Source organism: Rissa tridactyla, chromosome 1, assembly GCF_028500815.1.
Source record: "Rissa tridactyla isolate bRisTri1 chromosome 1, bRisTri1.patW.cur.20221130, whole genome shotgun sequence".
Lineage (NCBI taxonomy): Eukaryota > Metazoa > Chordata > Aves > Charadriiformes > Laridae > Rissa > Rissa tridactyla.
Window position 1 is genome coordinate 133600909 of NC_071466.1, and position 15556 is coordinate 133616464.

Consider the following 15556-nt stretch of genomic DNA (forward strand, 5'->3'; position numbering starts at 1 on the left):
AATAATGCAGAAGGTGAGGGAAAAGAGGATGAAGAGGAACGGGAGTCGGGTCACAGGAACGTCTCCACCTGGGCAGTGTTAATGGACGAGACTATGAATCATCTGCGAGAAACGGGATGGGATGAAATTCCCAGTGAAACGAAAAATACAGGTCATGCTGTTAGGCAAATTTGGCAATCACATCAAAAGAGCTCTCAAGAACCAAAATTCTCTGACCGGCAATTAAAGGACTGGGAGTGGAGAAATGAGTTATGGAAATATTTGTAGTAATAAATGAGAAATGAGTTATGGAAATATTTGTAGTAATAAATGAGTGATGAGTTACTACATTGGCACTAGGAATTCCTAGAGCCATCATTCAGAGACAGCCTACTGGTGTCATTCTGAGTCTAACCCAAGCATTCCAGAAATGCGACCATCCAAACACTCCAACTCCTCCATTGCCAACTCCTAGAGAGAAAAATAACCCTTTCTGCCCTCATAGCAAGCAGTTACAAAGCACAAAACCCAAAAAATGATAGTGCCGGGCCGGTGATTGGGCCTGCCTGTCGGGCAAGTAGAAGCCTATCAATGGCTAAATGAGAATGCCCCTTGCATTTTAATTCCAGTTGGTCCTCAAAAACGATTAACAAAATTTTTAATTGGTACTGGAGTGCAACTTTCGATTATTACACCGCAGGATGTCGACAAAGTGGGCTTACGACCTGGATGGCAAAAGGTTAAAATTACCGGGGTTATGGGAACTTGTGCCAAGCCGCAAAAGCTAATTTATGGCTCCCTGGCAAAAAGTGCCTGCCATCCATTCACTCTGCAGTTAAAGATCACTATGAAAATATCCTAGGTTTTGATGCTTTGAATGGCTGGACTTGGCGTCTGCCGGAGGGTAGTTTATGGTCTTTCAGTTGGAATGCCAATCCTAACCCTAATTAAAAATCAACAAACTGCCAGAGCGTGTGTGCTCCCCGCAGCCCCAGTGCTTCCCAAATCAAAGATCGCTAGTGTCCCGCAGTCCCCAGTTTCTGCTGCAGCGCCGACTGGAATTTCAGAAGTAATTGCAGATTCAGAAAATAAAACAAACCCAAATTCTTTTCAGAACTCCCTCCCCCATATCATTCTTCAGTTTGTCCAGTCCATAAACCGTAGGGGAAATGGCATTTAACGATTGATTATCAGCGCTTAAATGCGGATGCAGCCCCATTAACAGCTGGAGTCCCCAGTATTGCCATTTTAACAGATACTTCGCAGGCCGCCTCACATCCTCGGATGGCGGTGGTAGATGCGAAAGATGTGTTTTTCACGGTCCCCTTACAGGAGGAGGACAAAGAAAAATTTGCCTTTACATGGGAAGGTACCGAATACGCCATTAAGAGATTCCCACAGGGGCATAAACGTTCACCCCCACTTGCTCGGGCTGCACTTGCTGAACTTTTACAGACAGTTCCACTCCCTGAAGGAGTAAAATCATACCAACATATAGAAGATATCCTAACTGGAGGAACCTCCCCTGAAAGGGCGAGGGCAGCGGCAGCAGCAGTTTGGCAAACGTTGCACGCAGCAAACATTGCAATTCCACCCGAAAAATGCCAGGGGCCGAGCGGAGAAGTGAAATTTCTGGGCACTTGGTGGATTGCTGGAAGCGCAGCAGTTCCGCTGGACGCTGGATAAAACCGAACAATCGCAGAAGCCCCAGCCTAGGAATTACAGCAGCTGACGGGTACTTCAGGGTACTGGAGGAAACACGTACCTGGATTCTCCATCGTTGCACGCGCGCTCTGCTCACTGCTGTGAAAATGAAAACCATGGAAATGGGACTCAGAACATGAAGAGGCAGCCAAAACCCTAATACAAGAATTAAAACCATACCAATCTCTAGGACCTGTCCATCCTCGTGATCCTATTATAGCGGAATGGGATTTTGCAGAACACGGTACTTACTGTAATCTATTTCAAACCCGGTCCTGACGGACTAAAAAGACCTATACTGTTTAACTCGACTGCATTTAAAGAGACAGAGCAGAGGTATTCTGAGTGGAAAAGAGGTCTTTTGTCCTTTGTTTGTGCAATTAAACAAAGCTGAGAAAATACGCCAGGAGCAAGCTGTTCAAATCAGAGGTCCGTTTAATTTATTAGACGTTATCCTAAAAGGGACTCCTTCCCCCAGAAAGGGTTGCACAAAACCCCACTATCAGGAAATGCAAGGTTGGGGAGGGATTCTTTATCAGGGAGTGTAGTGATAGGACGAGGGGTAACGGTTTCAAACTGAAGGAGATTTAGTTTGGATATTAGGAAGAAATTCTTTACTGTGAGGGTGATGAGGCACTGAAACAGGTTGCCCAGAGAAGCTGTGGATGCCCCATCCCTGGAGGTGTTCAAGGCCAGGCTGGATGGGGCTTTGAGCAGCCTGGTCTAGTGGGAGGTGTCCCTGCCCATGGCAGGGGTCTGGAATAGATGATCTTTAAGGTCGCTTCCAGCCCAAACCATTCTGTGATCCTATGGAATGGTATGCCTGCCTAGTGGGAGCAGCAGGTGAAATGCAGTTGACTGAAGGACACACAACAGTTTCTAAATTAGGAATGCCAATTAGCACTGACCCACTGGCAGCGCAGCAACCATTTAAACCTTCACCAATCCTAAAATGCACCCACCTTCACTGAAGCTACACCAACTGAGGGCTTTTGGTTTACCGGTGCCTCAGCAAAGAGAGCGAATGGTGAACGGCAATATAAAGCTGTCACGTGAGAAATCAAAACTGGTAAACAAGTTATCGAAGAGGGGGAGGGCAGTGCCCAAGTAGGAGAATTAAGAGCGGTTGTTTTAGCAGCACAAAATGAAGCAAAAGTCATAAGGGTGGACTCTTATGCTGTTTGAGCAGGCGTCACACAGTGGCTTTGTCAGTGGGAAGCCTTAAATTGGGAAATAAACAGATCCTCGATCTGGAGAACTGAAGACTGGCAATTGCTATTAAACACAGCCAGGAAAATACCATTCCAAGTAGGACGGGTGAAAGCTTATGCCAATGACAATAAGCCGTCTACAAACTGGAACCAAAAGGTAGACGAATCGACAAAAAATAGGAAAATAGAACTTGAGAATTCTTTAAACCCCACATGGCATCGATTGGGAGAATGGTTACATCAGAAATTAGGCCACACAGGCTGAGAAGCGCTTTATTTTTCAGCTCAAAGCTGAGGCCTGCCCTTTAGTAGAAAAAAATGTGAAATCATCCTTACCGAGTGTCCCCAGTGTAAATTAAAATTTCAAACAGGTGACCCTGCTAAAGCACCACCTTTGCACTTTAGTGAAGGAAAAACCTGGTGGCCTACTTGGCAAATAGATTACACTGGTCTTTTAAAACCCTCTGCCGGGTATAAATATATCTTAACAGGTGTAGAAATAATATCTGGACTCCTTGCAGCTACCAAGTGCCGAAAGGCTAATGGACAAAATACCACCCGAGGCCTCTCTTCATGGTTCTCAATGTTACCGGTTCCAGACTCCCTCCAGAGTGAAAATGGCTCACATCTTACTAACAAAGAAGTACAAGAATGGTCAAAACAAGAAGGAATAAAATGGGTATTTCACACACCTTATTATCCACAATCTAACTCTATAGTTGAACGAGCCAATGGCCTACGGAAAAAATATCTTAAACCACGTGAGGGGCAATGGGTCATCCGCCTCTCTAAAATTTTACAACAACTAAATAATTGGTGTGGTCCCTAGGGAAGTCAAATCACTCGAGCCTTTCTAACATTTCCTCTGGAAAAAAGAAAACCCTAAACAACGGGCATACCTGGTCTCCAATGAAACCGGGTCAGCCCGTAATGGTGAAAATACCATCTGTGGGAACAATACCGGTAGCCCTAATTAAACCACGAGGATTTCTAGCATGGGATACTATTGACAACGATGGAGTCGAGTGCAAAATCAGTACCAGATGGATTGATCTTGCGTCATAAAAGGACTGGGGGGGGGGGGGTTGCACCACCACACTTCTTTCTTCATACCTCTGCCTCACAGGCTTGTTTTTCTTTGGCTGCTGTGACAATCAGGAGTAGAAGGTGTGTGCAGAGAATAGTTCTTGCTGTGTGTTTTCTGAGCTCTACCTTCCCCTTTGTCTCCCATCGAGCCCCGTGGCACTGAGACCTACCTGCGCTCGTTCTGAAATTGCCATCATGCGCGCAAAACCATTTGCTGCTTGTCCTGCCTAAAAGGAAGGGAAAACACGGCTTCTGCGTCCTGCGCTCACACGCTGCTCCTGGCCAGAGATCTGCCTTTTGGGTTGTGCTGATCTCAGTCCTTCTGTCAGACTCTTCTCCGCTCAGCAAAGGACAACATTAGTGCCTATGCTGTTCCTCGCCTGCTGTCCAGGTGTTCTCCCTTCCCCAGTTCTCTGCTGTCCCTCTCACCCCCAATTTCCTTTGCCTCTTTGCTGCACCATGTTCCTCTCTGTTTGCACTCCCATTATCACTGCTTGGCTTTCCCTTTTTCTCATCCTCAAGTGCTGTTAATACTTCTCCTCTCCTTGTCTTCCTAGTTATCTCTGTTTCCCTTGCCACTTGGCTTAATCTCTTGACTTTGCGCTTGATGTCTTTCCCTACCACACATCCCCTCCTGTCCCTGCAGCTAGACTGGGCTGTCACCATTTGTTATCTTTCCCTGTAAATCGTTCTCACTTTCTTCCTTCCCTTCCTCCCACCTTAAATCATTTCACAGCATCTGTGCTGCCTTTGCTGAGGCCAGATCTTCGCACAGCCACTACTCCATCTTTAGTCTCCCAGGGCTGAGTGAAGATGGAGCTGCCTCCATCCAGACCACGTCTCACCTTGTCCTGATAAGAGCTGTCTTTGGAAATGGAGTGTTGGCGCAGGGAACAGCAGCTGGCTGACCGTGTCTGCATTCTGGTTCCAGTTCCCACCTTTTGATTGTCCTCTGCAACCCTGTCTCCAGCCATCTCTGATGGTTCTGATGGCTTGCACTGCGGCTCTATAAGCATCGTTATCCTAGTTTGCATTTCCAGCCACATCCACATCTTCTGTTGCCGAGTCTGGTTGTACAGCGGGGGTGGGCAGCAGGCGCTGTGCATTTTAGACTTCCAGAAAGGTAAGGCGGTGAGGGACATTTGGAGGTCCCCACTCCAACTCCCTGCTCACAGCAGGCCTGACTTGAATGCTAGATCAAGGAGCTGAGGGCCTTATACATGAGCGTACCCTGCATTTTTTGTACTTTCTGTACTTTTCTTGCACTTTCCCCAACATGCAGAACAGTGGCAGGGCCTACCATCACTAAAAGCATGTGAGGGATCCCAGCAGGCCCTTCTTTGCTCTTTACCAAATGCATGGGCACGGCAGGACACGAACTAGATCTATCACAGGGCATGTGGTCAAAGGGGATGGTTCAGTACATGTTCTTCCACTCATTCTTCTCGCTATTTTTCTGCTCGGTTTCTTCCTCCAGTGTTTTATTTATTTGCGGCTTAAAGCCTCAAGATGTCTTAGAATCTCTTGTCTCTTAGTGTTGGCCTTACTCAACCCTGTGGAATTTGGATAAGGAGGTGAAATCTCCGTGCAAAAAGAGCAATTAAGATGGGCTTTGCTATCTCTTGTGCAACCCAGGGGAGTGAAGGCTTGTCTGTCTACCATGCCCGATAATTGACCTTTGCCTCATTACCTGTGAAATGCATATTAAAGCTGACACCCCTGTATATGCTAATGAAGATTATAGAGATCATGCTAAACATACATGACTATAGCACTCATCTCTCCACCCAAATCACGCTACATGTCACCTAGGGGAGGGAAACCTCATAATTTTGGGAATAAAAGGATGGAGGAAATGACTGTTAAATCGGGAGAGAAGAAGCTTGACCAGTCGACGGGCTGCGTTCTCTTCCTCCACCCCAGGCAGGGATGCCTTTCTGGGTAAGCACTGCGCCTTTCACCCTCGGGTGAATGTTACCCCGGGTTGTTGTACTATCATTATCTTTGCTAGCAATATTAACCTTAATTAATTAAGCGCTATTGTAGTTGGTGAAATTATCAACGGCAATCTCGAATCTGCTTCTGTCGCTCTCAATAAAATAACTGATTTTGATTGTTTGTGAATCCGGTTCAGTGAAAGTCCTTTGGTGGGACTCTAGCAGACAAATATCGGAACTGTTAGTCTAGACTAATTTCGATTATTTGGGAATCTGACTCAGAGCAAGTCCTTTGCTGGGACTCTGATAGCGAATCAGGGAAAGTCCTGGGACTCTGACAGACAAATAGCGAAACTACAGTCCTTTTAATGCAACAAACACCCAGCTGGGAGGTATTGGCGAGCGAAAATTTGTGCTTTGAGATCCTTATACCTCTAGCCACAGTGCTCCTCACTACCTTCTGTACTTGTCAAGAAAGCGAGTGTGCTGCCGTTGTATACTCTGCTTTACCCCTGCAGTTTCCTCACCTTGAGCTCATTTTGATCCTGGGTTTTCTTGACTTACAGCCCCCAGATCTCCTGTTTTGGGTCCCAGGTTCCTACCTCTTTTGCCCGCGTGTGCTGAAGTCTTTCCAGGCTGGAAGGTGCTCAGACCAATACTTCTCCAGAAGAACACTCTAGGGGTGGTGACCTGAAGTGGGTGCTCACAGAGTGTAAGGGCGAGCATGTAGTGTGTACTCTTATCTAGGAATCTGCTGCTTTAAAGACTGCCCGATCCAGAAGTTGCATCAGTGTGTTTGTTTAATAGCCTTTGCTGAATTTATTCTCTGCCTGTGTCGTGTTGATTTTTTAAACCAGGTGGTGCTTTTCGTGTCTACAATGTCTCATGGATGCGCAGAAGAACTGTGTTTAGATATCCAAAGTATTTTTTTGTTTGTTTGTTTGTTTTAAGCCTACTACCTCTTCCTTTGTGGTCTCCTACTTCTGGTACTGTAAGACATAGCAGATAACACGGTTCTAGTACAGTTCCCGTCTTCCCAGGGGGAGCCCTTTCCCTGCCTCTGTACCCCACGCTTCTGTGTCTTTTCTACTTTTACTGTAGAAGCGCTGTAGCCAGTATTTCCTTCATGCCCTAGTCTGCCTCAGGACCCTGACCACAAACACCATGCCTCTTCCTCCTCCTCTGAGTCAGTCCCTGCTGCTCAGAAATCTTTTGGCAGCCACATCTACTACTGAGGAAGGACTGAAAGCTGCTCCAGCAGCTCTCCCACCTGCAGGAGCAAAGCAGCAGCAGAGGCAGGCCGGCGAGACTGACTTCGTCAGAGCAGACCCTGGCAGCTTCTCCATATGGTAGTCCCTTCTTCATAGAATCACAGAATCCTAGAATGGTTTGGGTTGGAGTGGACCTTAAAGATCATCCAGTTCCACCCCCGCTGCCATGGGCAGGGACACCTCCCACTAGACCAGGCTGCTCAAAGCCCCATCCAGCCTGGCCTTGAACACTTCCAGGGATGGGGCATCCACAGCTTCCCTGGGCAACCTGTTCCAGTGTCTCACCAGCCTCATAGTGAAAAATTTCTTCCTAATATCTAATCTAAATCTCCCCTCTTCTAGTTTGGAGCCATTCCCCTTGGTCCTATCACTACCTGCCTTCTTCACATAGGCATGCGTTTCATTGTTCCCACAAAAGAGAAGAGGAGAAACTTTTCACCGGTCACCATTATGCTTAGTATGGTAAAGTATTGTCTGGTATTTTCTGATGGTTTTGGATGCCTGATTTGAGACATGTGAAACCTTAAAATTCTGTAAATGTCCATGACTTTAGAAAAAGTTGTAGGTATGGCGATCCCCTGAACATCCGATGCCAGATGGGTAGGGTTTTTTCCCAAACTTTTCAGTTTCTCTGTTGCATTTCTTAAGCAGAAGTGACACCTAGTGTTGAGTGGATGGCAGGCCAGTGTCTGTCACGCTTGGGCGAAGCCACCGAAGGGTTTAGCAGCACGACCTGCTAATTAAAGACGAGAGGAACAAAACGCTGGATGCATTTCCTGAGCGTGCGACTTCTGTGAGCTGGAGAGGCTTCCCCAGCCAAACGAGGTGCTGTGAAGCAAAGACCTTTTGAGGGTCCGTGACATTTTATTTTTATTTTTATTTTTTTTTCTGCCCTGGTACTAAGCATCTAATTAGTCTGGGCCTTTGTGTTTGTGGAGTCCAGCTTAGCAACCATGCCATGGAAACCCATTTGCACATTTATTAAACACGGGGTGGGGGAAAAGCAGCCCAGTTGTTTCTGACATTTTGAACTGCAACAGTTGTTCACAGACAGCCAGTTGCCTTGTCCTTTACCTGGGAGGGGGAGAGTTTGGGAAGGAAATAATAGTTAGAAGAGTTCTTCCTTATCCTTTCTGGCTTCTACGTCTTGTCAGGTGGGGCTTACGAGGCTTTTGTCAGCCTGTATTTGCTGTGCCTGTCTTTCCAGCACAGCTCTTGTGGAGCTCATTCCCCGTGCTGGGAGTGGATGTGCAGCGCTCACCCGGTAGGGTGTCACCGTCCCCCTTTTGGTCTTTCCTGAAAAGGTAGCGTTGTTGAGTTGTTCAGCGTTGTTACTGAGCACTGGAAATTGGGGAGTGCAGCAAACACAGTGGCAAACAAAGAGAGAAAAGGGAAAAAAAAAAAAGGGGGGGGAGTTTGTGTGAGATAACGTGCTAGGCAAAAAAGGAGGCGTCTTTTATTCCCTCAAGGGTTTGGCAGTGAATGTGCTTATTGGTGGGTGGGCTGTTCACGGCTTGGGGTTCTGTGGTCCAGTTGCGTGTCCCTGTGTTGCATCTCTGGGGGCTGTTTTGTTTGAAAAACAGATGTCTTAGAGCCAAAAGTGAGAAAGAGACTCTGTCTTTGTGATAAAGAATTACTTTACCAGCCCTAACAACTGCTAAGAGAGTGAAAAAAAAAAACCAACCAAAAAACCACCCCCACAAAACCCCTCCAAAACAAAGCAAGCAGTGTCCTGCTGCCTGGAGTCCACAACTACCAGGCGAAATAGCAATCAGAAACTGTGGAGATGCAGTTCATGTGTGATTTTACTTTTTTTTTTTTAACCCCCTTATTTTAAAGTAAGGACTAAAGAGAGCGGAGTAATTATTGACATACCTTAGTTTGTATCCACTGTGGTGGAGAAGAGTGGGAACACAAGAGGATCTGGAGGGGGAAGGAGTTTGTTGTTAATTTGATTTTTCCATCATTTTGCCTTTTCCAGCACTGTGAAGTGGGCTCATATATGACATCCATAGCTTTAAGTGAAATTGTTTTACCACTGTGCAATCTAGTGGAAAATAGACTCTGGCAGTGCAATGATGATGAAGCCAACCACAGAGGAAATAAAAATAAATAAACACCTAAGAGTCTCGATGTATTTGGAAATGATTCTACAGGAGAAAAAAAAAAAAAGCTCACTATTAAGCCTTGTAAAAAAAAAAAAAGAAAAAAAGAGAGAAAAAGAGAGAAAATCCAGCTTATGAAAAAGATAAAAATATTTTAGTAATTTTTGCTCCAAATCAGAATAAGTCTTCATTTGTTCAAATCTTTTTTGCATAATGTAGTTCTGCACATTTGCAAAGACTCTGCACATTCATCATTTGTCTTGCTTGTTCTTTTGCTTTTTGTCTGCTGAGGGCAATAGAGGAATTGGGGTTTATCCTTTTCCTCTTTGAGTTTCTTCTTTTTCGTTTCACTTTTGTCACACACTGTCTTTTCCAGTTTTTGAGGTACTGCTATTTATGCAGGAGCGAGGTAGGGGGAAGTTTGGAAAACATAATTTCCCATGAGAAAAAGAACAACACAAAAAACCCCACAAAACAACCCCACCCAAGCCATAAATATTTCCAATCTCAAACTCCTAGCCCCCACCCTCTGGTATTCTGCTTTGTTCAGTGGCTTACTTCCTTGTGCATTAAGCACCTTGCAAATGAGATCAGCGACACTGAAATCCATTTATTTTTCAATCCCAGCAACACTAGGAAAGGCGGTCATTAGAACCGGGAGCACATTTCTTTCTGTGAGCTTGGGAGTGTTTATACAGAGGTCCTTTGCCAAGCTTTTGTGGCAACACATCCCACCGTATACCACCTTTGGATTTTCCTCGGTGTCATGAAAAGCCCCGCTGCCCGCTCTGGTGCTCAGCAGAGCGGACGTGGGGGTCTTCAGAGTTCAGCTGTCGCCTGCGCCTCTCCGCAACGCAGTTGAGACACACTCAGACTCGCTCTTTGTGTTGCCTTCACGGCTCATATATTCCTCCAAAGGGCTTTTCTGAGTCTGCAGGTGCTGAGAAAGATGGGACCGTTTAGTTTGTGATGAATTATGTCCCTCTCTATATATATTTGTTTATTTATTTTTCAGAAACACAACTAAATAATTTAATGAGTAAAATACACTAGCAAGCTAAGAGGAATTAATGTTGTTCAGTGGCAGCATAAATCCGTCCTATTCTAGGCTGTTTTAGTCCCTCTTCCAAACATTTCCTCCCATGGGTGTGCCCATTCTCCCTTCTCTTACCAGATGATGGGCACCATGGTCTCCAGGAGTGGAATGGGTCCTTCCCAGATGATGGGCACCATGGTCTCCAGGAGCAGAACGGGACCTTCCCCTTTCCAGCAGCACCGAACTGTGGGGTGAGCTCACTGCAACACCTGAAACCATGCTGTAAAGGTGCGATTTGGCAGTATGGCAAAGCTGGTTTCACATCTACCTGCTGCTAGAAAGTGAGGTCCTGCTTCTCTCCGCCAGACCCCAGAGTGCAAATTTCAGTCGCTCTGCTTCCAGCTTCCACAGAGCAGCAAAAGAATGTGTAAAAAAAAACCAAAACCAAACCCATGCATTTTTGCGCTAGCTGAGTTCTGTGATCCGGCACACCATGAGCTCAGCCAAGCACCAGTGAAAGAGATGCAGCAGGAGGATTTGGCTGGAGCCAGTGTAGAGGCTGCCTGTTTTGGCAGGGGGGAACTCTTCCCAGCTCCCCATCTTCTATAGTAACCTCCTACCTGACAGAGCAGGGGTTCCTGAAGCACCCTACGGTGGGGCACATTGTAACAGTGGCCTTCAAAGAAACCCTGGGGGTCAAGTATTTCCCCTTGAGGTCATTATGTTTAATGACAGCCTAGAGCAGCATCTGCTTGGTAGCTGTAAGCACAACTATGTATTTTCTTTCTCTGGAGTTCTGATGTATGAAAAACTGGCTCGTAGCCCCATCTCCTTGGTTCCTCTCAGAGGATTGCACACAGTGCCTGGCCAGTCTGCCCATATCCAGGTATATTTGAGACCTACCGCTACTGAGCTTGTGGGTACTTGATTTTCCTGCTTCATTAACCACTAAATCTCCTCTGAGTCCTTGTTGCGAGCTCTGTCACGTCTGGTGGTGAGGGAGGGAACGCTTTCCTCCGAGAATGGTTCAGCACCCGGAGATGCTGGGCAATTTCCAGCCTTGGAGATGTTCAGGAGTCACCTGGGCGAGGTGCTGAGCAGCCCCAGGTAGGTTTAGAATCAGCCCAGCTATGAAGAGGGGTGGTTGGACTCAAGACCTCCAGAGGTCCCTTCCCTCCTGTGTCTTTCTGTGAAGATAAACAGTCGCTCATTTGCTTTCCCCTGCAGTGCAGCTTGGTCATTTTTTTTAGACACGCTTGTTATAATTCATCAGACTGTTGCTTGATTTCAAAATTCGGAGATGGCTAAGGCAAAGTAAGCCTTCAAAGGAAGTCTCTTCTTTCTGCTGCTGTGGCTATTTGCAGGGTCTGGATTGCTCTTGAACTATCGAAGATCTCATTGTTTCCTTCCGCCGTGGTACGGCTTGCCAGCACGCTAGCCAATTAACGTGCCTGAAAATATATTAGAGAGTAAACCTGCAACATGAAAATAAGCAAAGATATTGCCACTGCAGTTCTGCCAGAGCCTCCTTTGCCCTGCTTTACCAGCTCCGCATCCCTGTGGCTGCTCAAACGGCTGCGTAGGTCAGAAGGGGTAAAGTCAATTTAAAAAAAAAAATACTTAAATGCCACCTCTGTCACCTCCATATCTCACACAGAAATGCTTTGTGCATTAAATGTTCTTCTCGAGCAAGCAAAGAAATTCTACAGCCCATGCATCACGAAATACTTTGATGTGTTTTTATTACGGTGATTCAGCTGGCTTATGGAGAATAAAGACAAACAAGAATTAAAGGTCTAAGGTTTATCAAGATGTTTGCTCTTCAATGGACTTTTGAACCAGGGCCTTAAGGTGGCTGGTTATAGGAAGATCAAAACCAAAACAAAACAATCAGTAATTTTTGACTCCTGAGGGTGATGTCGGCCACTTCCCAGTTCCGTAGGCTGTGGTGTTTCACAAGACTTCTGTACAAGCTATAAAAGTAGGCAAGCGAGCTGCCTTTTGCAAACAGCGTCACCGGACTGGAGGAAGAGCCACCAGCTCTCCCCATCCAAGAAGCCGACACCAAGGTGAGACGCACACGTTTTCACAAGGGCGCTTGCAATGGCTTCCCGGGCAGCTACTGTGAAATGCAGTTGAAGAGAAAGGGGTTTGTGTGTCGGGGGTGAGGTGAGAGCTGCCGCGGGTATGTGAGGATCCCACGTCTGTATTTGCAAAAGCTTCGCGCATCTTTCAGGTGGTGAGAAGACAGCTGCAGGATAAACATTCCTCACGGAAGGAGAGAGTGGAGAGAGCCATTGCTACAAAATTTCAAGGGGTGAAAGTGAAAATATTTTACAAATTAATCTTGAGCATAGGATCTTATATTGTGTCAGCAAAATTGACTGAGTTATTATTATTATTATTATTATTACTACTCTTCCTACAGACAGAAGGTCATTATACGAATGCTCAATGATTGATAACGTTTGGGTAGACACAGCTTCCATAAATTCAATTACAACTGTGAAAAAATGCTTAAATGTTTTTAAACACTTAGTGAGGGTTTTTTTTTTAAAGTGAAACTTAAGTTCGTTTTTTTTTTTTTTTAAATGTCGATTATGTTGCTCAGGTTTTGCAATTTTAGTCTGACTCTTAATCTCACTTGGGCAGAGCTGATCTTCTCCCATCCCTTCCCGGAATCAACTAGAGCAACTGCTTCTTTCCCTCAAATATATTTGCTCTGACATCTAAAACTTTGCTATGATGACTGTTATGTGATTTAGAAAGGGAGCTGTTATCTTAATTGGCCACTCGTTTCTGTTCCCGCAGCTGTAACAAATAAATGCTGTGGTTCTTTGTCTGATTCCAGACAACTTCGTGTGGAATTAGATACGAGTGTTTGTTACACTGCTACAAAAAGACATTTACAACCTGAAACTTAGTCCGACTCAGAGAGCTGTTGCTTTGAACTTGATTGCCTCTCAGTTTATGTCAAGAACAGGAATCTCTTGGTTTTGATAGAATTTCATATAAAAAGAGAAATAAGGTATTTCAGTGACTCTAAAAGGTCAGTTCTGGCCTTCGCAGGATAGACTTTTTCCTATTTACAGTACAAAAATGCACTTTGGTTCAGAAATTAATTGAATGTCTCACTATTTTACTTGTAATATTATGTGGATCATGAAATTTAGTCCAAACAGCAAACGCCAATTTCTAAAATAATTCTGAAATGCAGTGCCAATTATCAACTGAAAGGTCTATCACCAGTTACGTATTTTATTTCATCATTATTTAGGCTATACCAGTAAGATGTCAAACTGAATGCTCAGATGTCCCTCGCATGTATACATAAACCAACATACAGAATTAAATAAAACTGGACAGTTTTGGTATACGTATATCTCATTTTACTTTTTTCTTCCAAATGCAAATTTCTCTGTCATTCCCTCACTCTATTCCAGCTGCTGCTATATTTGTCCTCTGCTAAAAATATTTTACTTTTCCTTCTCCCCACCCCCTGCCCCAGCGTTTGGTGTCTGATGTGAAAAGGTTTCTTACAAGCCTTGTTTATTTTCTGTTTTCCTTTTCTGCAGGCTGTCATCCAGCTCCTGCGGCAAGAAATCCGAGCTACAGAAGTCCTTCTGAGATGGGAAAAATCATCATTTACGAGCATGCCAACTTCCAGGGCTACTCCAGAGAGTTCACTGGAGACATTGCCAATCTAAAAGCTGTAGATTGGAATGATTGTGTCTCCTCAGTGAAAGTAATTGGCCAGCCTTGGGTGGCTTATGAGCACGCCAACTACACAGGCCAGTTACTGGTATTTGAGGAGGGAGAACATAGCTTTGTTGGCAGAGAGATGAATGACAAGATCTCTTCTCTGCAGTTGATCACTGAAGACCTGCGCAATCCTCAGATCACTCTCTACGAGCATGCCAAGTATCAAGGGAAGAGCAGGGTGATAAGAGAAGCAACCAACCTGGCGAGGGGATATGACAATGACATCATATCTTCTCACAAAGTCCAGAGAGGCGCCTGGCTGCTGTGCGAACACAGCGATGGAAGCGGTATTCGCTACATTGCGCGAGAAAACGAGCACCTTCCACATTACGGGGCAATCAATTTCAATGACAAGCTTTCATTTCTGCGTCCCCTTCTCCCTGGCAGGGGCTGTGGCTGTTAGACTGCAGATCCTGCCACGCTGAGGGAAGATGCAGTCCCAGCGAGAAATTGGAGACCTAGATCTCTCCCAGTACAATCTATGCCCGTATTGCTCTTCTCCCCGTGCCGCAGAGACACTGAATGGGAGCGTTCTCTTTCATGCTGCACTGCAGGTCTGTATTTCTCGTAAGAGACGTGCCAGGGGTGCGTAACCTATGGCACCTGCAGCTGGCATTCTGATATATGTAACGTAAAAGCATTGCATGTTGCTTCTGTTGCTAGATGTGTAAACAAAATGCGAGTATATAACCTGTATATCACTTACTTTGTTTTACAATGCTCTTGCTTTACCACGGCCTCTGCCATTTTTTGTACTCCGCTTTGTGTTGTTGCCATTAAAGAAGATATTGAAATAAACAATGGGTCTATTTTATGTATTGTTTGTGGTTTAGTGTAGATAAAGATTGCCGTTTCATGATGAGACATCTCTATGTATACAGGGAATGGTTCACGAGGTCAATTGTAAACAATTTTCATGGATCGCCCCTGAAGGATTTTATCTCCTTCCATTCTCACTTGTTGGTAACATTGGGTTCAGGCTTGACTCAACTAGACTTAAAGTCTTGGTGAGCAGGCCGAGTAATGCTGTGATCCTGGCCAAACTCTCACCTGGAGACTTTACTTTATTATCACAAGAGTGACTGTATCTCAAAGCATTGATCATACTAATGATAGAGTCTTCTACTGCCCTAAATTTTGATAAATTGGAATCCATTAGTTGGTCGATCGCAATAGGAAAACCGGTCTGATTTTTTTAAACCTTTGTTATCTTGTTATGAGATGAGGTATCATTTTGAAATCACAGTGTTTCAATCAGAATGGAAAATACCCTTCTTCTGAAGTTACCTCCATTTTAATTCTACATTGCAATGGCATCTTATTGTTGTAATGGTCTCAAGGGTCACCACGCGGTATGTTCTACCACAGGCCAGACTTAAATGCTAGCTCAGGTACCTCAGGGCTCTTCAACACATCAAGAAGTGCCAGGGGTTATCACTACTACAGGCATGCGAGGAAGCCCAGG

General features: G+C 45.2%; 1 protein-coding gene across 3 annotated transcripts in view; it reads left to right on the forward strand.

Annotated features, from left to right (window-relative positions):
• The window catches only part of LOC128916009 (epidermal differentiation-specific protein-like), an 18373-nt gene extending 3481 nt beyond the window's left edge, over positions 1-14892 (forward strand). Inside the window, exons 1-2 of one of the 3 annotated variants that reach the window (XM_054217109.1) lie at positions 12348-12398; positions 13905-14892. In XM_054217109.1, the coding sequence (XP_054073084.1) occupies positions 13958-14494 (537 nt within the window). In that variant the 5' untranslated portion in view covers positions 12348-12398; positions 13905-13957 and the 3' untranslated portion in view covers positions 14495-14892. Of the gene's footprint in view, positions 1-12347; positions 12399-12455; positions 12647-13904 lie in introns of those variants that run through there. The other 2 variants (XM_054217128.1, XM_054217118.1) reach the window with 2 other exon arrangements.
• Positions 14893-15556: the final 664 nt, after the last annotated feature.